General features: G+C 37.5%; 1 protein-coding gene, 1 long non-coding RNA gene and 1 pseudogene across 2 annotated transcripts; all 3 read left to right on the top strand.

The window, feature by feature from the left end:
* The first annotated feature begins 2,998 nt into the window (after positions 1-2,998).
* On the top strand, positions 2,999-7,773 carry LOC133716259 (phosphoglycerate kinase, chloroplastic-like; annotated as a pseudogene).
* Positions 7,774-7,873: 100 nt separating this feature from the next.
* Positions 7,874-9,547, top strand: LOC133713642 (uncharacterized). Its single transcript, XR_009848168.1, has 3 exons — positions 7,874-7,967; positions 8,125-8,208; positions 8,398-9,547. It is a non-coding gene; the product is annotated as an uncharacterized LOC133713642 (long non-coding RNA).
* A 4,929-nt stretch (positions 9,548-14,476) lies between these two features.
* On the top strand, positions 14,477-22,254 carry LOC133715998 (light-mediated development protein DET1). The gene is made up of 11 exons (XM_062142726.1): positions 14,477-14,762; positions 14,873-15,297; positions 15,383-15,611; positions 17,706-17,810; positions 19,557-19,625; positions 19,805-19,861; positions 20,146-20,226; positions 20,317-20,481; positions 20,649-20,744; positions 21,344-21,443; positions 21,860-22,254. Exons 1-11 carry the CDS (start codon positions 14,691-14,693, stop codon positions 21,997-21,999), a joined length of 1,539 nt encoding a protein of 512 aa, XP_061998710.1. The 5' UTR covers positions 14,477-14,690; the 3' UTR covers positions 22,000-22,254.
* The last annotated feature ends 1,202 nt before the right edge of the window (positions 22,255-23,456 follow it).

Below are 23,456 nucleotides of genomic sequence, written 5' to 3'. Positions count from 1 at the left end.
TGAATAACTAATAAGAGGAGAGAATTGCTGCAAGCCCTCACCGAGCTTGAAAATCATATATTTGCTATTGCATCGGCCACAAAGTTGGCTTCTCTCTAAATATGTTTGAAAATGAATTGACCAGATAGAATTTACAAGGTAGTGAATATCCTTAACCAGAATTTTGATTCGTTAAGGGGTTGCAATGAGACCATTAATACTATCAATCCATAGTATGAAGTCTCTTTTCATTTAGGTTGATAGAACTCGCATCAGATTTCACCTTGAAATCTGAAGTAGACTTGTAGGGGCCACCTTAGGAAGAATTTTGCTGAAAATTCGACAGAATTATCCTTAAAATAGACTACCTAATATGCTTCTAATTAATATCATCCAACCTCAAACAGATAAGAGCTGCATACTTCCCACATTAACTACAAACTTGAAGTAATGATATAAATGGGTCAAATACCCTAAAATCTCAAATACTAAGTTATACTACAATTTAAGCATTGGGAATTAGAGCAGTCTAAACAATCTGGCCGAAATATGGTACAAGAAGGTTAAACAAGAACCTACAAACAAAAGTTGGAAGTGGTGGTATTATGCCTCAACTCCTATCGTGCCGGACTTCAGCTAACACTGGGCAATGTGAAACCGAATGGCTTAATAAAAAGCATTTGAAAACGTTAGAGTGAGTGAACAAAAATAATTAAATGCATTAAAGGAAAAGAAAAGCAAAGCTTTAATTCTTTCCCAAAATTTTTCTTTCATTTAAAACCATGCAATTCAATTTAGTATGAAATACTCAATTAGCAATAATGCAAAATCAACCTGAATAGATCTAATAATTATCAAAAGTAACAACAACTAGAACCTCTTTTAAAAAAGTCATGGGTTCGAGTCACCATGAGGGTATGAGTGAAATCCTCTGATCCTCTTTTTTTTAAAAAAAAAAAAAAAAAAAAAAAACACCAACAACAACAACAACTAGAACCTCACCTGTAGCTCTCACTAGATGGGCATTAGGTTAACATTATCCATAGCACTCAAGAGGCACAACTACGAGATTAAGTTGATTTTACCATGACATAAAATCACCAGAAAATCCAATAATTGCACAGGTCACCTTTAGCACTCGCCGATGGCCCTGGAAAGATACCATAACACTCATCGATAGCCAATGGGTGTGAAACATAGACTCAACAGAACACCAACACAACATGAGAATTTCTAATCATCAACGTCAATATCTAGAACACAAGTACATCCCCACTCTCTTGATGCCACAACAACAATTTTAGATGCCAATACATCCCCTCTCTCATGATACCTCAACGACATTTATGGCCACTAAATCTTCCTTATATTTTTTCAATAATGTTTCTTGTCACACATTATACTCTATACTAAAAAGGCAAACCCCAAAACACTGTTCATTACTATTAATTACTGTTCAATGAATAGTGATAGGACGATTTTGTCCATGTATTTTACCTTTTTGTCCTGTATTTGTAGTCGCTAGTCGATCTTCAAGTTAAATGCAATTTTCCTTTGTATATTTCCCACCTCTGCAGAAAAGAAATACTTTCGTGAGTTACAAACATTATTTCTCAGAACTTCTCTACTTTGTAGTCCATCAAGAGCTACCAAAACTTAACAACTTCTTTAAACTCTCTCTCTCTCTCTCTCTCTCTCTATATATATATATATGTAGGAAAAATCATTTTGTTCTTAACCACTATGATAGTCCTAGCCAAGCCAAATAATTAAGGCAAAAATCAACCCCGCAACTCGGGGGCTTAGCAACTAGTGAATACTATTTCTCAAATTCTGAATGTCCAACATATATAGTCCTCATATTGGCAGATACTTAGGAATCAATAATAATATTTTATGAAAAACTCGGAGCTTAGTATACCGAAACCTAGGGTTTCGTGTAGCAGGGCGGCGGCGACCAGAGGGTTTTCTGCACGCTATAGGGCGCTTCCGGCGTCGTTTTCTTTCGGTGAACGTAGCAGGCTTGTTGGTGGAGGCGTCGGACCTGTGATAGGATCGGGCTGTTTGGTGCTGGGGTTGGAGTTTGCAGATCTGGTTCCATCGTCGTACTGTGGCACAACAGTCTCCTCTGAGGCGGTGCTGTTGGGTTGAAGACGACGCCGGCGTGAGACGGCGTCGGTTCGGATTGTTTTGTCAGGGCGCGTAACGACCGGCGACGTTCAGTTGAAGGCGGCTCGGATCCTTGCGGACCTTCTTCGGGCGGCTCGGCGAGGAGGAGACGTCCACTAAGGCTTTGGTTTGTGTTTGCAGGGCTAGATAGTTGCAGCGAGCAGTTTTGATAGGCGGTGCGATGGTTGCTATGGCCCCCTGCCTGGGGAGGCCACCGGACTGACGAGGGGGTGGTGGACGGCTTCTTGGAGGTTCCAGATCCGGTCGGCAAGGGTTTGGGAACGTAGGGTTTGGGCAGCGGGTCTTGGCCTTTGCCTTTATGGGCTGCCGAGTTGTAGTCTAGTGAATTGGGTCTGATTAGCCCATTTGGGCCTAATTAGTCCAATTCCCCTATTTTCTCACTCTCGGTCGGGTTTGGGCTTCTTGGGGGTGGCCTGTCCTGCTCTTTATCCTGCACCTGTTCCTAGCATGCTGCCGTGGGTGTGTTGAATGTTGCGACGTACACCAGAAGGGTCTTAGGCGTCAAGATGTTCAGGACATTGGTTCCATTTTGGGGCAGTGTAGGATTAGGGGGTTTTTAAATTCTGCATTGTTTTTTCAGCAGTTCCTTTAGGTTTTTAGTCTTTTGGACTTTAGTTTTCTGGATTTCTTTTAGATTTAGTTCTCTTCATGAGCATGCGTTGTAATATGAGGGGTGTTCTGTACCCTTCATGCTTGACCGAGTGAGGTCGTATGATTTACCATCAATGGATTAGTCTTCCGTTGCCCTCAAAAAAAAAAATAATAATAATAATATTTTATGGAAAGATCGAGTAAAAACAAAGGACCTCATACTAAAGATGCAAAACAAATGGCTGGTTGGAAATCTTATACACTCTCAAGAGGAGACAGACTGACTCTTCTTAAATCAAGTCAGGTATGCCAAATCATGTTCTTTCTTGTTCTAATGTCCTACTAAAAATCACTACTCAATTAGATAGTACATATCGTAATTGCTTCTGGGTAATAATATGCATATATACACCCCCAATTGCTTGGTCTCATATCTGCATTCTAAAGAATAAAGGAGACCTTGGAGTTAGATCTAGCTCTGTGTTTAATAAAGCTGCCCTAGCTAAATTGGGTTGGAAGGTGTTAACTAAACCTCTAAATTGGTATATTAAAATTGTTAGTGCTAAATATCTTCGAAAAGCCTCTTTTTTCATTGCTAAAAAGACTAGATGCTTTTCTATGGCTTGGAAATGTATCAGTGGAATCTTTCTAATATTTTTGTTCTTATTGTATTTGGCATTTAAGAAATGAACTTGTTTTTAAAAATAAACAAACTACTCCTACTGAAATTCTTTACATTGTTGCCAATATGATCAATCAATATTACCAAGCAAATGAATCATTTTTAAGACCTAAATGTGAAAAGGCTCACACTACTAGAAATCTGTTCATAGACATCGCATGTTTTAAATCGGTCAGACTTGCACACGATGTAAAAAAGTAATGTAACATCGTTTTACAAAAATACCGATTTAAATGTATATCATTAACATCGGGTCTTAAAATGACCGGTGTTAAAAGTTTTATTTGAAAATTTGCGGGAACCTACTTTTGCAAAACGCGCTAAGTCTTTTAAGTGAAATGAAGAAGCGGGGACTAAAACTCAAAACTTTCACACTTAGAAAAAAAATTGCGCCCGACCCCAAAACTGAAACACAAACCCTAAGCTCAGTGTTCTCAACCCAGACTCGAGCTCCTCCTAAACTAGAGCTCCTCCTCCACCTCCTGATCACCATCACAATCCTCCCTCCTCCATTCTCAGGCGGAATCTGAAGCGCCGAGATCCCGACCTCGATCTAAAATTGAAGTAATAGCTCTGAATCCAGAGCCCGGCCTCGATCTGAAGAAATTAAAGAGGAATGGTTCTTTCCTCTCAAGCCCCACCGAAGTCGGGGTTGGAGCCCTAAACCCGAACACAGCAACCGAGCTGCACTCAACTGCGCCGTTTCTGACTCTCTCCGTCCCCGACTCTCCGTCTCTGCCTCTCCGGTCTCCCTCTCCATCTTCTTCTACTCCTCTTCCTCTTCTTCTTCTCTTCTTATCTTCTTCTTTTTAATCTGATTGAATCATGAATCACCCATTTGAAATTGAAATTGAATTCCTTAGAGTAATGAAATTGTATGTATGAATGTATCCTGATAATCTGAATATGTTGGTCTGGCCAAGATTGGAGCTACTTTCATGGCCAGGCGGCCAGCAGAATCTAGATGACTAGATCGGGAAAATCGATCACATTGATCTGCTATGATGCTTCAATGGCAAGAGGGTTTTCGTTAGGGTTGATCTCAATGTTCCTTTGGATGACGACTGTAAGATCACCAATGACACTAGAATCCGAGCAGCTGTCCCCACCATCAAGTACTTGCTCGGAAATGGTGCCAGAGTCATCCTCGCTTCCCACTTGGTATTCCTTCACTCTTTTCACTTTTTTCGATGATCGGATATCTAGGTTTGTTTAGATCTTATGGGTTTAAGTAGTTAGATTTGCATGTGGGTTTGTGATGGATTTGTGGTTTGATCTATGCAGATCAATTGTAGATCCTTATGTCTGGTTACTTGGTTAATATCGATTATCTGTCATTATATTTGCTTTGGTGCCCATGTACCTCTATGGTTGGTTTATTGTTTTTGAAAGCTATTTTTATAGTATGTTGTGAGATCTTAGGTTAGGTTGGATAGCGGTTTCATAGTTTCATTAATTTTGGATCCTTAAAATAAAGGGAGAGTCTTTAACTGCTTTAGCGTGTTTCTACACTTGTGCTAGTTGCTTAAGCTTCTGTTTAGTTGATTATAATTGTTTGCCTTTTCTTTTTCTGTGCCTAGATATGATACAGAACACCAGAACTTTCTAACTACTAAGAATAGTAGTAGATGAGATCACTTCTTTTCCCTAGTTATTAATGAAATATGTCTGTGTTTACAGGGACGTCCCAAGGGTGTCACTCCCAAGTACAGTTTGAAGCCTCTTGTGCCAAGACTGTCTGAACTTCTTGGCATTCAGGTAGACATTTATATCCTGTTGAAAAATGGGAAAAAGAATAAAAAGCAAAGTAACAGTGATGAATAGGTGGTCATTGAAACACTGACATCTCCTTTTATTTGTATATAATAACTAAAACAAGTCGTGAAGGCTGAAGACTCTATTGGTCCAGAAGTAGAAAAGCTGGCGGCTTCACTTCCTGATGGTGGTGTCCTTCTTCTTGAAAATGTGAGGTTTTACAAAGAGGAGGAGAAGAACGATCCTGAGCATGCAAAGAAGCTCGCCTCTGTAGCTGATCTTTTTGTCAATGATGCATTCGGAACTGCACATAGAACCCATGCTTAAACTGAGGGTGTAACAAAATTCTTAAGGCCATCTGTAGCTGGTTTTCTTTTGCAGAAGGTGAGGCTTTATATTCTTTTTTCTGCTGTATCTTTGACTTTCAGTTATCTGCAGTGCTTTTTTAAGCCTTCGAGTAATTCTAATTTCGTAGTTTGAAGCCTGAATTATCATTAGCTGAAATGTTGTATTTAAATTAAAGTATGCAACTGGAGTTAGCATGGGCATGGACAGATTGTCACACTTGCAGATGCTTCATACAGTACTATAATTGCTGATATCTGACTAACGTAAAATGTTTTTTTATTTTCTATGTGCTTTTAAATAAGGGCTAATTACTAGTTACTACCCTGTGGTTTAGGTCCAAAATCAATTCAGTCCCTGGACTTCTAATTTCATCAAAAACACCCCTGCACTTTCAATTTTGATCTAATAGGTCCAATTCGTTAATATTTTGTTATGAGTTCAAGTTATAGTTGGATTATTTGTTGAAAAACTATTTATTTTTAATAGTAGGACTCACTCCTAAATTGACTATGCAGGCCACCTCGACACCACATCATAAAACATAGGCCATATATGAGCCACGTTAACTAGTTAAATAACTTCAATTATTGGAAAACTAACAAATTGGACCTATTAGATCAAAATTGAAAGTGCAGGGGTGTTTTTGATGAAATTAGAAGTTCAGGGACTGAATTGATTTTGGACCCAAACCACAGGGTAGTAATCAGTATTTAGCCTTTTAAATAAAAATGACGAAAGCATTACCTGTTTAATATTATCAACCCTTTGAATGCCACCCCGGCATCAATTTCTGGATTCAACGTTATTCACTTTGTTTTGTTGTTCTTTTAGGAACTCGACTATCTTGTTGGGGCAGTATCAAACCCAAAAAAGCCATTTGCAGCCATTGATGGTGGTCCGAAGGTCTCATCCAAGATTGGAGTGATCGAGTCACTGTTAGAGAAGGTTGATTACTTAATTCTCGGTGGAGGAATGATCTTCACATTTTACAAGGCACAGGGTATCTCAGTGGGTTCATCTCTGGTGGAAAAGGATAAGCTAGAACTCGCTACATCACTCATTGCAAAGGCCAAGGCAAAGGGAGTGTCTCTTTTGCTACCCACTGATGTCATAATTGCAGACAAATTTGCTCCTGATGCAAGCAGCAAGGTTTGTTTTCTTTAGCTAACATTTTACAATTCTATGCTTTTGATTTGCTCACCTACCATTTAATGCTCTATACCTTGTTGGAAACTAGCTGATTTTGGTTGATTGCATCTAATATTGAGTTTAAATTTAAAAATACACAGTGACAATCGTATTTTGCTATTCTTTTATTAACTTCAGTAGCACTTCATGAGAGAGTAACGAGCAACTGGTTTGGTCCTTGCAGATTGTTCCAGCTTCAAGCATCCCTGATGGCTGGATGGGATTGGATATTGGACCAGACTCTATTAAGACATTCAATGATGCACTTGATACCACTCAAACCATCATTTGGAACGGACCAATGGGAGTGTTTGAGTTTGACAAGTTTGCAGTAGGAACAGAGGTAAGCAGTTGGCATTCATTTCTGTACATAAACATGTTCACTACTTATATAGGTTCTTAGTAATGCCTATTGTCTGGATAGGGGTGACCTGATCAATCTCTTTCTCTACAGACAAGATAGAACTTTAGCGTACTTATTTTTATGAAACCAAAGTCTGGGCTGCCAAGTTTCCTGATTAACTTTAGTTTTTTCCTGTTATGTCCAAATTAACATTACCCAAATTACTGAATTACTTCTCGTGTGAATATTGAAGTGTGGATGATGACTTTGAGTTTATACCTCTTGCTTCGGTCAATCTCGACCAGACGATCCAAATAAATGCTTAAAATTACTGTAGTCACAGATGTAACTAGTCCATTTGTATAGCAGTCAATTACAAGGTTGACTAATTTTGATCAATATCCGAAAAAATCATGAGGAACACTTGTTTTTAGTCTGAAAAGTGTTTATTTTATTTTTTATTTTTATTTTTATTTGTTTGTAATTGTTACTGATGATGCCATTGGATTCCAGATATTAGCTAAAACTTCTACTCCATGATTTTAGTTGAAGTGATACTGCATTAGATTCATATCTTATGAGTTATCATTTTTACTTCTACGTTTTTCTTTTATTTCTCTTACAGACATGGTTGCTGTGCCTCTTATGTATGCTAGCCATTGCACGAGATGGAGCTAGTGGTGGTATTCGGAGTTGATATGTTCTGTAGTGTCATTAGTAATTAGTGGAACTATGTTGATAGGATGGTGAATGTGATTAATGTGCATTTGGCTTATATATGAATCTGTGCTCGTGTTAGGTACTGTTGTGAAGAGGAAATGAGGGACGTTGTTGCGTGATCTAGCCCAGCCAGGTGATGAAATCCTTGTAGCGAGGGGTGGACAAGGAGGGGTGAGGCATCATGCAGCTTAATTGGAGTGGAAATTTTCAGTATTTTCTGTGCAGATTTAGAATTGTTTGAGTATTATCGAGACTATCTTTGCATAATACTGATTTGAATGTTGATGTGCATTTGCATTTGCATTTGGTTCTCTTGGGTTTTGTGCAGATTAGCTTGGTAGAAATGCCAGAGCGTAGCAAGAAAAAGTTGATGGCTTTGACCACTAATGTGATGAGAGATGATAGTGATAAGGTAAAGTGGTCATGCTTTTTCTCACTTGGTATTCCGATGTGAATTATGTGTATTGAGATTCACTTCCTTTTTAGTACCTTTTAAGCTCAGTCATGTCAGTATTTCTTTTTGTTGAGTTTAGTAATACCAAAAATCACTGTCATTAGGTTTATGTTGCACTGTGAAACTGACTTTGTCATTCTCTTGCAGGGCCTTGGATTACAAGTTGTGAAATATTTGGCTGCCAAATATGAAGAGCTAGGGTGTGAAGTGAAATGGATGGGCAAGCCTGATAAGGTGATCTAGTCACATTGGTCTGGTTACCGTTGTTAACTTCACTTCATGCGAACCTTTAGCTTAATACATATTTCTCTTGCACTTGACTACCAAGATGAATTTTGAGCAAGACTAGTTTTTGCTCTGAAGCAAAGTTTGGTGTTAAAATTTTGTAGATTGTTGCTCATATGTTTCTAGGCTAGCTTTTGTAGGTTTTGGGGTTTTCTTTTGTGACATATGTTCAATCATGAATTTGGAAAGAAAATTAATGGAAAGCCCCAATTTTTGGATGATTATGAAATGCATTTCTTTTCCTAGCAGCAGCTAGATGCAAACTTAGCTCATCACGCTTGTCAAAATGAAGTGAAGTATATAAAAGCATAACAAAACAGTAATGCCAAGGAAAACGAAGTCACTTGAGAGATTAGAAATCAGTATCAAAATGAAAATCGATGTCTTATGATTATTAATGTATTGAGTTGTGTCCGCAGAACCGATGTACTCAAAACCAGTGCACATCGATTTTACAAAACAAAAGCGATGTCTACAATGAAACAACACATCGGTTCTAGAAAAAGCAAGCGATGTACATAAAACCATTGAACATCGTTTTGCTTAAATGAAAACGATGTGCTGTGTTAAATGAAACATCAGTCCTTAAAAAAAAACCGATGATGCCTAAAGATACAGACATCGTTCCTAAGAAAATAATGTGTCAAGCTACATGTAAAAATGCCCACGAACAAACAATACTCATGGCAACTGATGTCTACAAGTGTACTGGACATCGCTTCTGGAATAGAAATCGATGCAAATGTTCACGTAGGTATTGTTCGACATATACTTTATTAAGCATAAAATGTGAAAATATGAAGAATTAGACATACCTAACATACAAAAATATGATGATTATAACGATTATACATCGATTTGTTTTTTAGAATCGATGTTGGTTGTTGTCTGGGACATCGGTTAAAAACGCGCTTATACTGATGTCTATATCTTTCTCTACACCCACTAAGACATCGGTCGAAAATTAGTTTAACATCGGTTCTGGGCCGATGTCTATGAACAAAATTCTAGTAGTGGATCAGAACATTATTAAATTAATGAACCTCTTCCATCTAATTATGTACAACTGAATTTTGATGGTTTAGTTAAGGAAAGATATAATTGTGCTTCAAGATTGTCATTAGAGATGAATATGGTAAACCAATTCTAGCTTCTTAATTCAAAGCATCTTGGTCGATCTGATGTTCTTATAGTAGAAACTCTAGCTTTAAGAGTAGGACTTCATGCAACTCTAGTTCATGGATATAAATTTATCCAAGTTGAAGGTTGTACATACTACTAGGTAGTTCACTAGGTTTGGCAGTCAACTTAGTCCTGTAGGGAGACCCAGGTACCAGGACACGGGTCGTAGGTTCACAACCCACCATGACGGTGCTCATCGGGGACGACACCACGTCCACTTGGGGCTCGGGACCTGATAAGCACAGTACATCTAAATATACACCAGAAGGCTGATAAGGCTGCAAAGGGACAACATGCGTCCCACATCAAAGATAGGGGAAACCCCTTTCCCTTACTTGAGTATTAAAGCATTAGCACAACCACCTTTTACGGGTAATAACTCCTTTATCCACTATTTACTTGATCTACTTATATATTAGTTTCTCACTCAGGCATCAGAGAGGCGTAAACCGTCCGGTACGGTTTATCCCTCTAACGTTGTGTTCTTGGTTCAGGATAGAGGAGTTGGATCGGTACCCCAGGCGGTACAGCATTCTGTGTGAGGTACCCGGAGAAAGCCACCAGAAACAAATGTGATTCCAAAATTTTGATTGACAACATAAATAATAGAATTTCCCCTCCATGGAGAATTAGAAAGCTCATTCAGGATATTTTGAAGCTCTCTTCCATTTTTCACCACATTACTTACAAGCACATTTGGGCTAAATACTGATTACTACCCTGTGGTTTGGGTCTAAAATCAATTCAGGACCTGAATTTTTAATTTAATCAAAAACACCTCTGCACTTTCAATTTTGATCTAATAGGTCCAATCCGTTAGTCTTCTGTTAAGTGGGTCCGTTAATTCGCTGACATGGTTCATGTGGGGCTTATGTTTTATGAAGTGGTGTTGAGGTGGCATGCATAGTTAGCTTAGGAGTGGGTCATAACTTGAACCCACAACCTTTTACGTACAAGTCACACAACAAACCACCACACTAACCTCACAATATTATAAAATATGGGCCCCACATGAGCCACGTCAGCAAGTTAACGAACTCACTTAACGAAAGACTAATGGATTGGGCCTATTATATCAAAATTGAAAGTACATGAGTGTTTTTGATGAAATTAGAAGTCTAAAGACTGAATTGATTTTGGACCCAAACCACAAGGTAGTAACCAGTATTTAGGCCAACAAATTTCCTAACAAATGCAATCACAGATATTGGACATACACAAATTGTTGCAAGCTATAACTACTCTACCTCTTTCAGCTTCTACTGCCTTGTATCATGATCTTCTAGGTTTTGGTTGTTTTAGGGGAGACTATATTTAGCCTTTGTTTATGGGGAATGAAATTTACACTCATTTTTGTAAACCACACTCCCTTTGCCATTTATTCCAAAAATACCCCTAGTTCTTCATCCTTTTTTTTTTTTTTTTCATTTCTGTTCTTTAGTCTCACGTTTTGAGTTATATGGGAAAACTTATTCTTCTCGTCCTTTTCAATCATGAAGGCTCTGCTTCCATTGCTTAACATTCTAATCTATGGTTAGAACACTAAAGGAGCCTAAATTTAAGGTGGAAATCACCTTATCTCTAAATCGAAGAATTTCAATCAACCCATTTTTTCAATTTCCAATCCCATGTTTTCAATCAACCCCAGCTCCATTCGAATGCGTTGAAGATGACATTAATGCATGCCCAGCTTTTCGAGTTGATTATCGAAAATATTATCAAAGTTCTCTAACTATTAGGAATAACTCGAAGAGATCTTTCAATAATCACCAGCTTCTCGAAGATCAAAAATATCTTCTATCCATTTTCTGGTCTATCAAAGTTGAACTCGAAGTATTCTAACCATTGCATTAGGAATAACTAGACTGGTAGATAGAGGATCTTTTTGGTCTACGAGTTGATATGGGAAGAGAGAGAAGATGATAGAGAAAAAGGAGATACAATTATTTTATGGAATGCAATGAGTGGCAAGAAAAATATAAGAAGATGAGGGGTCATTTGAAAAATTTAATGAACAAAGGAGATAATGGGAGTGTGGTTTATAAAAAGGGGAGTGTAATCTCACTCTCTTTGTTCATATTCTTCATCAAAAGAACAAAAAACAAAGAATTTACTTGTAGATCAGATAACCACTATTCCTATGTTTACATAACACTTCCCCTTTCTTTTTTTTCTTTTTTTTAATTCATTTTTTATTATTATTTTATATTGTGGATTTACTTGTGGTTTGATTATTTTTTCAATTCACACTTTTGTAATTTTGTCTATTTTTTTTTTATCAGATAAACAACTCAAATGCTACAATTAGTCTTTCGTGAGTCGAACTTAGGCCTCATCATTCGACCCGCGGATAAAGTGGGCCGATGGAGGCCCACAAGGCCCGCAGGCTCAAAGCCTAGCCCAGCCCGCATAAAAGCCCGCAATAGGCCCGACCCGGTGGGTAGAGAGCCGGGCTTGGTTTAGGGGTTTAAAACCCGGCCCGCCAAAAGCCCGCCAGGCCCGGCCTTGAAAAGCCCTTAAATTAATTTAATTAGCATTATTTTATTTACTTTACACTTCCATAAATTGTTAAAAATAGCTCCGATGTCCAAAATAATCAAAGAAAAATTTCACGGATTCGTTATGTAGTGCGTGTTATTATTGTATCCGAAGCCTCGTATCCGTGGTCGTCACCCCACCGGTCAACCAAGAAGACATATAAGTGACGACGGTTGACAAATTCGATCGGATTCGAAAATATGGTGAAATTGGCTAAATTTTTTTACCACACTCATAATTTATTGTAATAATCTCATCCAACGGTCGGTTTTCCCATTTTCTTTGAATATATAGAGGTCGCCCTTTGGAGTGTATAATATATAAATATAGGTTTATAAAAGTAACTAACTTTGACCTACTTGATCGAATTCGAAACGAGAACAAAATTGGATGGATTTTTTACAACCACCATAAAACATTACAATCTCTCCATCGAGCGGTTGGTTTCTCCAAATTCATTTTCCACATCATGGTTGTTTTAGAATGAATCTCAACAATTTAAATGCAATGTATAAGTTATACAACTTTAGGAGGCAAATTGGTATAGGCCAACGTCTTTGTAATTAAAATTGAAATTTTGATCTTATGTCCACGCACATCCATCGATGAAATATTTACAAACGTGATGTGAAAAAATAAGCACATTTCGCGGTCGTCACGCCATCAGTTAACCAAGAAGACATACAAGTGACGACGGTTAACCAATTCGATCGGATTCGAAAATATGGTGAAATTGGCTAAATTTTTTACCACACACATAATTTATTGTAATAATCTCATCCAAAGGTCGGTTTTCCCATTTTCTTTGAATTGATAGAGGTTGCCCTTTGGAGTGTATGATATATAAATATAGATTTATAAAAGTAACCAAGTTTGACCTAATTGATCGAATTCAAAACGAGAACCAAAGTGGCTGGATTTTTTACAACCACCATTAAACATTACAATCTCTCCATCAAGCGATTGGTTTCTCCAAATTCATTTTCCACATCATGGTTGCTTTAGAATGAACCTCAACAATTTAAATGCAATGTACAAGTCATATAACTTTAGGGGGCAAATTGATATAGGCCAACGTCTTTGTAATTAAAATTGGAAATTTTATTTTATGTCCACGCACATCCATCGATGAAATATTTACAAACGTAATGTGAAAAAATAAGCATGTTTCGCGGTCGTCATGCCATTGGTCAACCAAGAAGACATACAAGTGACGACGGTTGACCAATTCGATCTGATTCGAAAATATGGTGAAATTGGCTAAATTTTTTACCACACTCATAATTTATTGTAATAATCTCATCCAACGGTTGGGTTTCCCATTTTCTTTGAATTGATAGAGCTAGGTTGCTTTTTGGAGTGTATGATATATAAATATAGGTTTATAAAAAATTAGTATCTTGAAAGATTTATTTCAAAATAAAGTCCGCAAGGCTCGGCCCGAAAATGCGCACGAGACCTGCTTTATATGGACGGGCTTGGATCTTGCGATTTACAATAAAGCCCAGCCTGACCTGTTATTATTTAAAAATGTAATAAGACCCGGCCCTGCCCGTTGACGAGGTCTAGTCGAACTCACAACCTCCCACTTACGAAGAGGAGACTATGCCACTAGACCAAATGGTACTGGGCGTAATTTTGTCTATTTACATTTATTGACTTAGAGCAATTCTAACAGCTTCCCCATATTTTGATTTTTCTCTATTTTAGGGAAAAATGAGCCTATTTTGCTCCAACAGATTCCCTATAACTATCCCCATTTTAGGGATAGTGAGGAAAAAGAAAACAAAATTCCCTAAATTTACAGCAATCTCTAAAATTTTAAGAAAGAATTATGGAGATTTTAGAGATTGTTGTAAAATAGAGAATCTATTGGAGTTGGAGAAGAAAAATTGCTTAAAGTTTTGACTCTTGCTTCCCTATAATATAAAAATTATTAAAAACTGTTGGAGTTGCTCTTAATTTAATAATTATATTATGTAATGGTATTATGGACACTTTAAAATTTAGTGAATTCTTTTAAGACCAAAATGCCCCCTCCATTTATAGCAGCAGAGATCCATTTAAAGTACATATGGTGGGAGTTTTATTAATGAAGGTCAGTTGCATACTGTACTTGGTTATAAAAAAAAAAAAAATAGAAACTGTTAGTGCAATAAATAATTTTCCAGCTCGAAAATAAAAGGAAAGGAAAAAAAGGAGAATATATATGGTGCTAAAGCAGTGATCGCGTACCGCCTACATATCAAACTGATCGTCATCTCACTCTCTCACACACACACACAGAGAAACCCCGGGAATGGCGAATTTCATTCTTAGGGTTACGCCTTTGCACCGATAACCACACATTTGAGACCTTGCGAGTTGCTTCGTCTTCGTCCACCACTCTCAGCGAATTTCAATTTCGTCTGCATCATTCACTCTCGCCTGTAGTAATGTTCAGAAGCCACAATGTTGCCACCAGAATTTTCGACCGCCAAATTTCATCTCCGGCTCCCGGCTCTGCTGTATGTTCTTCCTCTTCTTCTTCCTCTCTTGGCTTTGGTGTTTGATTGATTATTATTCGGTTGAAATTATATAAAATGCTAATTTCTGGTTACTGTAATTGTAATTGTAGGTTCACTATGCTAGGCGATTTTACGAGAATTTAGTCCCTAATTATACCATGTATGAAGTTGAGTGCCCGGACCATCTGTTCCGTAAATTCACTGAGGATGGTCAGTACCTCGTATGTTTCAGTAGAAATCATCAGAAATTGATTGTTTATAGACCTACCTGGCTTTCCTATTCCTGCAAAGGAGACTGCACTAGCACTGATCTTCCTCCGAAAGCGAGGAGGTTCGAGAGCTTCTTTACGCAGCTGTACAGTGTGTCACTCCCTTGTACCAATGAGCTTATATGCAAGGACTTCTTTCTTTACATGGAGAGTAACCGCTACGGACTCTTTGCTACTTCTACCGGACAAATTCATGATGCAACGCCTGTTGGAGGAGCTGTGCTGGGAGTCCCGTCAATAGAAAAGATAACCTTTCACCTCCTGAGGTCCGCTTACTTTTCCGAGATTTTATCGTGTAAGACATTAGTGGTTCTGTTTAGACTTAATGATTGTATTCTTTCTGATGATTAGATTGGAGGATGGAGTTGTACTGGATCAGAGGTCCTTTCACCATGATTTTATTAACCTGGCCCATAATGCGGGCGCCTTTTTGTACGATGATTTACTTGCAATTGTGTCCCTTCGCTACCAAACACTACACATTCTGCAAATCAGAGACTCTGGAAACCTTGTTGATGTACGAGCAATTGGGACATATTGTCGTGAAGATGATGAGCTTTTTCTCAACTCACACGTGCAGGTTAGTGACATATATTTCAAGCCTTTGTGTAATACTTAGATGAAAGGGTTTTGTTAACATCTTGTCTAAATCTAGAGAAAATTTAGGCTCTTTGTTTATGAAGAAACCGGTGTTGTCTTTTGCTGAGCTAAGATTGTTTATTCCTTACGCTTTGGATGTTGGAGAGAGGAGATAAGAGATGAAATAAATCACATTTATGGGAGGGTGAACGTACTAAGCCATCTACTCAAATGTAATCTCTTTCTTTGAGGAGGTCAAATGTTATCACTTTAGTTTGTGGTACTTTGAAAGATTAAGTATAAAGTTTGGTGTGCAACTTATTGGTGAAACGCTCTCACAGAATGTTTTAATAAAACAATTGGGTTTGCTGTAATTATTTTCGATAACATGCACAAATAGAATTTAGTTAGAAATGACAAGATAACAGGTATTTTTCCGTAGTCATTAGGGTATTGGGAATTTGCATTACTTCCATGTCATGCGGTTCAAATGCCTTACATCTCGCATCAACAGAGTTCCAGTATAGGAGCAACCTCATTGTTCAATTTATATATAAAGCAGTCTTGAAGCTGTGCATTTTCCTTGTATGAATGTGATAGTATTACGTTTTCTCTACCCTGGAGCTGTGGACTACTATTTTGCAATAAAATCTTTTAGATGTAAGATATTGAGTCTGGGCTTCAAACAGGAGATTTGATCTCTTACAATGCTACTTCTGAAGGTGGTTTAACTACCCAGGAATCGTGGACAACTATTCTAGATTTAAAGTCCTCTTAGGAGTAAGAGGTTAGTCTGGGCTTCCATAAAGGAGATTTTTTCCCTAATCATGCTCTGCCCAGTTAACACTGCTGGTCTGGTGATGGAAGCAGTTGCAGATGGAGATGTGAGAAATTTAAATGCTGGAAAAGGAAACTTGTCCACTTTTCATCAAAGAGATTGAAATGTAAAACATATCCACAGCTCTAACTGTTACCCTATAATCTTGAGAATGCTGGGTTAGTTTAGTTTTAGAAGTAGGTGTGACCGTGTGACTCAAGTCTTTGTTTCAACCAACCCCCAACCCCAATGTAGATATTAACCGCTGTGATGCCAGTTGGATTGGTATTTTTGTTTTAAAGTAATTTTGACATAATAAGAGTGATTAATACAGTACTATAAACTATGTCCTGGGTCCCGGCCAAAATTTTAGATTGTTTTCTCCCCATAATATGCTTCTAGCTAAGTTGTTGGATGTTAGGGTGGAGTTTTATTCTTAAAGAAGTTTAGCAGATCCCAAAACTGTTTAGCTCTCCACTTTCTTACCTTTGATAGAAGTTGTTTTGTTGTATCCATTGCAAATCCTATGTAGTTTGCTTATTATGAGCTGTGTTTGCCCCTTTTTTCAATCCATCCTAGATGATATGGAAGGCTTTGTTAGGTAAAAATTATGTGGTCCCGAAGGAGTGATCATTACTTGGTTTATATTGTGTAAAAGGGAGCACAGAACAGTAATCATATTTCTTGCTTTATCTTTGAATAATAAGCTCTTCTTCTTCTTTTTTCTGATGCAAGGGGAGTCAGATGATCCTGGAATTTACATTACACATTGAGAAACAGTGTGCCTTTTGTAAGGAAAAAGTATAAAGAAAATGCTGTGTAGGAAAATTAGGGGAGGCAGATTTGTTTTGGTATGGCAAATTTCCCTTGTATGGGTTTTGTCAACTTTGGTCTCTGCATTTACAGATATTCTTAATTCTTCAAGGAATTAGGAACTGCAGCTTGCTGAATTGTTTGTGCAATTTTTTTTTGTTCAATATTTGTTTATGCTATGTGGTTGTTTTTCTTTTGCGATTGTGTATATGGACACTTTGTTGTATTTTTCCAGAGTATATCTACTGAAACTATTCTTCTTATAGAAAGAAAAAGATATTTTCTATTACCATCAATAGTTATCCAAACATTTAGTAACTAATCTCTTCCATATTTCATCATCTCATTCACCAGTTTTGGTAATTAGATACATTGTGTAATGTTTGATATGTGGAGCACTTGATTATTTTTTTTTGGCAAAGGATATGTGGAGCACTTGATTGACAACTCTTATATTCGTTGCAGAATATTCACGAAACAACAGTTGCTTGCTTTCATAGTGGCCTCAAACAGCGGTTGCTTTCTTTCATATTTAGAGGAATGTGGAATGAAGAAACAGATCCGACATTGGTTGGTTATCTCTATCACTCTTCTTTGTATATTTAATTTGCCTTTATAAACTTCATCTCATTGTAGGCATATGCTGTAATTTCGGTCAACAAAGCAGAATGGTTGAAGTCTTATGCGCTTTTCTTTTTAAGTAATGTTATAGAAGCTTTGCTCTGTGGTACAGAAAAGTATATATTAGCTTGCTTCCATTTGCATTTCATGTTCTTGACTCATTGCTGCTACTATTATATACTGGACTTTTGAAGTTCCATCAGTGTTTTACTCATGTTCTATGTGTTGCTACAATAATTATACAGCACTAATGGTGATAGTCTTACACATTTCCATTAATGCTGATAGAGCAACTTTAGCTGTCGTGTTTTCCTTATATATTTATTGATCTAGGTCCTATACAATCACCCTGATTCTGATATAACACCTGGATGGCTTCCCTTCCCTCTGAACCTAGTCATGCCTCTTTTAACAGTTCCCTTGGTCATACTCTGGTGGTTTTATATTGGTCCTGAAGCCAAATCAGATGTGTGTAGATACTACTGATGGGATTTCCTAATGGCTTGTTTGGTCCCAGCTTGGGGCCTTAAGCCTAGACTCATTTATAGCCAATTTTGTATCTGCTTTCCTTTTTGCTGCAACATATGACCTTGGCATATCTTATGTTGGTTTTTTTAGTCGTGATTCGTTTACATGTTATCTTATGCATGTCACTAAAATAAGTAGAACTGTGTGCATAAAACAAAAAGTTTCAAGATAAAAGCGAGATTCAATTCTAGGTAGAAAGATGTGTAATATTTCTACATAGGCATAGTATCAAAATGTAAGTATATCATACATATCCACCTAGGCATGGTGGTGACGGGTGACGGAGAATTAATACAGAAGTTATCTCCATATAAATTGAGTAAGCTCGCTTAACTAGGAACATTTTGATGCAGGACAGAGCAACAGTTGATGAGAGCATGATGGTGGGTTGGGGAATGTCGGGAGATTAAGAATGCAGAAAGGTTTTAAAAGATACAGAGGGATTTTAGCTGTAGAAGGGAAAAATAGAACGAGGGAGGAGAGAGAATTCAGGCACCAAGCCTTTCAATAAAACTTGAATTTAGTTCATTCCAATCTGATTTGGGTTTACAATAGGTAGCCATATTTATAGGCCTTAAACACATAAGACTCCTAGAATACCAGAAGACTCAATTAAAGACTTGGTAATAACAAGACCCTTGAATACTAAAGACATAAATAGACTTGAATAGACATAAAGACATACTCAAGACCCTTGAGTACTCACCTTAAGACTAATTAGACACTTAAAAGCACTAGACTCATAAATACTGTTCATAAAACTGAAAAATGAGTCTTGCAAGACCCTTAAATGCCATGGAGACTTTACTTTGGACCAAAATAGGCTGGGCTTAGTCTTAGGCTTCCAAAGAGGATATTTTTTTTCTAACCAAGTTGTGGCTGCTGCATTACAATTATATGTTGTTCTTGCCAATGTCTATTACCAATCAGCCTTTAAGGGTCTTGCAAGACCCTTAAATGCCATGGAGACTTTACTTTGGACCAAAATAGGCTGGGCTTAGTCTTAGGCTTCCAAAGAGGATATTTTTTTTCTAACCAAGTTGTGGCTGCTGCATTACAATTATATGTTGTTCTTGCCAATGTCTATTACCAATCAGCCTTTTTGGGATTTTTTTTTGAAGCACATACTTAATTCAGTTAGCTAATTGATGACATTTTTACTCTTAGAGGGTCCAAGGCCTGAAGAAGAAGTTCTATTTCCATTTCCAAGACTATGTTGACTTGATTATCTGGAAGGTAGGGCCTAAATGCTGGTTTTTACTAATTTCTTTTAATGCAAAATATATCTCTTTAATATGCTTTGAGAAGTCTGAATTCGATTTCATATTTTTTCACTGTTCTATATAACAGGAAAATTTGATAATGCGCATCCAATATGACATGTAACAAGTTGTTTATACGCAACTCTTGGACAGGTACAATTCTTGGACCGGCACCACCTGCTAATAAAGTTTGGTAGTGTAGAGGGAGTGGTGAGATCTTCTTTCTAGCATTCAGTTCATCATCATCGTAGGTCTAAGAAATTGCAGTTTAATGTTTTGGAGATTCTTCTTGTATCATATATTTTTATACTCCCTCTTCAATGGGGTCACTCTAGGGAAGGGATCAATTGCTCTAGGATATTGAGCCCACATGCTTTATCGAATGAATCACCCCATTCATTGTAGCATCAAAACGTGGCTTGCATTTGCGTGTTGAGCTTTGTGCAATCAGAATACTTGACTAATTTTTTTATTATTGTATATAATTGAAGCAGATATCACGCAATACTGATCTCCACCCAGCCTTTTTTGCGGTATATAACATGGAGACGACTGAAATTGTAGCTTTTTATCAGGTTACTTTCAGTGACAATTGTTTTCCTTTTTCTTCTTATATCTGTATTTGTTGGAATATGACTTGATGTATTTGACAATTTTACTTGTAGAATTCGGCAGATGAGCTTTATCTCTTGTTTGAGCAGTTCTATGATCACTTCCATGCAACATCGAGAAATTCATATACAATGAATTTTGTGTCATCTCACTCAAATAACATGCATGCTCGGGAGCAGCTGAGATGTGTCAAAAATAAAGCAAGTAGTTCTTTGCAGGTGAAGTTTCCCCATCCGAAATAGTAGCATGCATGTCATAAACAGGCCTGGCTAACAATTAGTTTGCCATCATTAAGGCTTGATAGATTTATTTATGGATATTATGGTTGCATGGGTATTTATCTGTGTTCCCAGACCTCACATATAATCGACTGATGAACCTGCAGTTTGTGAAGAAGATGCTAGCCTCTTTGCCTTTTAATTGCCAATCGCAGAGCCCTTCTCCCTACTTTGACCAATCTCTTTTTCGATTTGATGAGAAGGTTTGATTCTGAAACTAAGGCTTTCCATTGTGTCTGCTGCTTCTTTTCTTTCCTTTTCTTTTCCTTTTCTCTTCCTATTATAAATAGGAATGAACTGATAAAACTTACAAAGGCAAAGTTCTGGAGGAATGGTCATTGTTTTAGATTGAAGAGAAAGATCAGTAGGTTTTTCCTGTTCTAAACTTCCCTTAGATGGAGGAATTGTCTTTGTTAGTAGACGTTTATGCTGCCAAGATCTTCAGCAAAATAAAACCTACGAGCTAAAGGCCTAAACTACATTTGGTAGTAAAATAAAATTACCAAAACTTAGTAAGCAATTAAGAATAATTTTCTTGTTATGAATTTCCCATAATCTATATCTTGCATCACAATCTCTCTCCGTATGTTTAAAATAAATATGTAAAATTGAATCTCATAGTTGAGATAACTAGGAATATAAGAATCAAAGAATAGACATGTAAACACAGCCTTACTGATTTTAATAGTCTTCTCTTACATGTGATACAAGGCAAGTTGTGATGTTTGATCAATTATGGGCCAATCAGTATTGTTAAGTCAATCCCCTAAGGTTTCACAATTTCAAATATGCTACTTTGCAGTTAATTTCTGCAACCGATCGGCATAGGCAGTCAACAGATCATCCTATCAAGTTCATCTTAAGAAGGCAACCGTATACCCTCAAATTTAAGATTAAACCAGGTACTTGTCATTTACCCATAACTGTGTTTAATACATGCATACATCTGTACATACATTGTAGCAATCTAATTTGTGTTGCAAGGATGATCTAAAAGGAAAACTTAAACATGTACGATTAGATATCAAGATTACTTTGTGTTGCAGACCCAAAAGAGTGGTGAATCTCATATTAACGTACTAAGCAGTCAGCATTCAAGGTCTCCTATATTGAAACGACAAAAAGAATCTTGGACCTGCATAACATTATTCTTACAAGCTTATGTGTTGGTATTTGTGAGGAAATTTTACATCATTCAGTTATGGAGATTTTGAATAGTTAGCATTACATTTTTATGTAAACCACTGAGGCTCTGCTTTTAAGTTTTAGTTTGTAACTTTTTGAAGTAAACAAATGTTGCTCTGGTTATCTTCAACAGGTCCAGAAGCTGGTAGCATAGACAGCCGGACAAAAAAGATTTCTTCATTCCTCTTTCATCCATTTTTGCCTCTTGCTCTCTCTATTCAGCAGACTTTATACTTGCAGCCAGCTGTTGTTAATATTCACTTCCGGAAATAAATATTATTTTTCATACCATCGTTTTTTTTCTGTTACACAACAACCGGTCTTCCTAGAGTCGAACTCAGGAGATCCAGCTCACGAAAGGGATACTCCCTGCCAAATGGTCATGGGCTATTACTTGCTATATTAAAATCTCCTTCATGAGTAGCCTTTTGTAAAATTAATGTAATTAAATAGAGATAATTGTATATTTAATGTTTTGAATCTGAATCTGTATGATATGAGATTACTAGTAACATTTACTCTTTTTTTCTTTCTTTCTTTTTCTTTCGTAGAAGTGACTAGATATGAACCTGCAAACCTCCTAATTTCAAACTTCCTAATCTGCGTCGGGGAGTTTGTCTATCCCTGGGAAGTTTTCAGATGGTTACCTAGCTATCCTGTTTCCGCTTCTCTCTCCTTTCAGTTTCTGGGGTTAGGGTTTGGGTTCCGCAACAGTAATTTTTTCCATGGCAACTATTGCTAACATGACAGCGCATTTAGCTTCGGCTTTGTCCTTTTTTTTAGAAGTAACAAAGTAGCATTCAAATATGTAAGTAGACTCGAACAAAAGATGGATATGTACTTGTAACATATATTTTTCTCTTATATTTTCTTTCATCAAGATAGCTTGCTTAGGACCGTGGTCTGTCCGTCTCCGCTTTGCCGGCCGATAAGATTTTGAGCGATTTCAGCAGTAAAGAAGAGTGAGCAGTACTGCCACCATTTTCTTTCCAAAACTTTGTGCTATATACTTGATATCATGGCCAAGCACAATGAACTATACGTAAACAGTGAGCTAGTTTCTTCCTGAATACTCTGTACGCTCAGACACTTTACATAAGCAGCTATATTTATAACTATCAAAGATATACATGCATAGATGTTAAAACTGGAAAGTGGTGGTATGGGAGTTACTTCACAACCGGTCAACTGCACGCTATTCTGACTATACAGAGAAGATTGGGCTGCTTTGCTCATCGATAAGAAGCACTAGCGGTCTTTCATTCAGAAGTTGATACCTTAGTATCAGAAGTTGGTGATGATGAAATGCGATGTGTAGGAGTGGAAGCCATCTCGGATTGGATGTTACGTCCATCTTCTTTCCCCGGTTTTTGGTGTAGGAGGGCAACTGAATGGTACATCATTTTCCTTCCCTCTACTCTTCCTTTTTATTGCCGTTTGTCTTCGACTATACACTGATGAAGAAGGCTCTGAAACGGAGGAGGAAACCAGAGGAGTAGAAGGAGCGGATCCCCTAAGGTTCGAAACGGCGTCGTTTTTGATAGTCAAGGAGGCGAACAGTGTCTTGGAAAGAGTCGGGTTCTGGCGTTTGATCATGCCGGAGGAGGCCGTGGACGACTGCGTAGAGGCGGCGGCGGTGTTGCTGCAATCGGAGAGAGGCTTCTGGACTCTCAGTGAAGCTTCCATTTCTGTTTTTCTGTTACTTGTTCGGATTCCGTCTGTTTGGGCTT

The sequence above is a fragment of the Rosa rugosa genome, chromosome 6 (genome assembly GCF_958449725.1).
Source record: "Rosa rugosa chromosome 6, drRosRugo1.1, whole genome shotgun sequence".
Taxonomy (NCBI): Eukaryota; Viridiplantae; Streptophyta; class Magnoliopsida; order Rosales; family Rosaceae; genus Rosa; species Rosa rugosa.
This window is presented reverse-complemented; position numbering and strand designations above follow the sequence as displayed.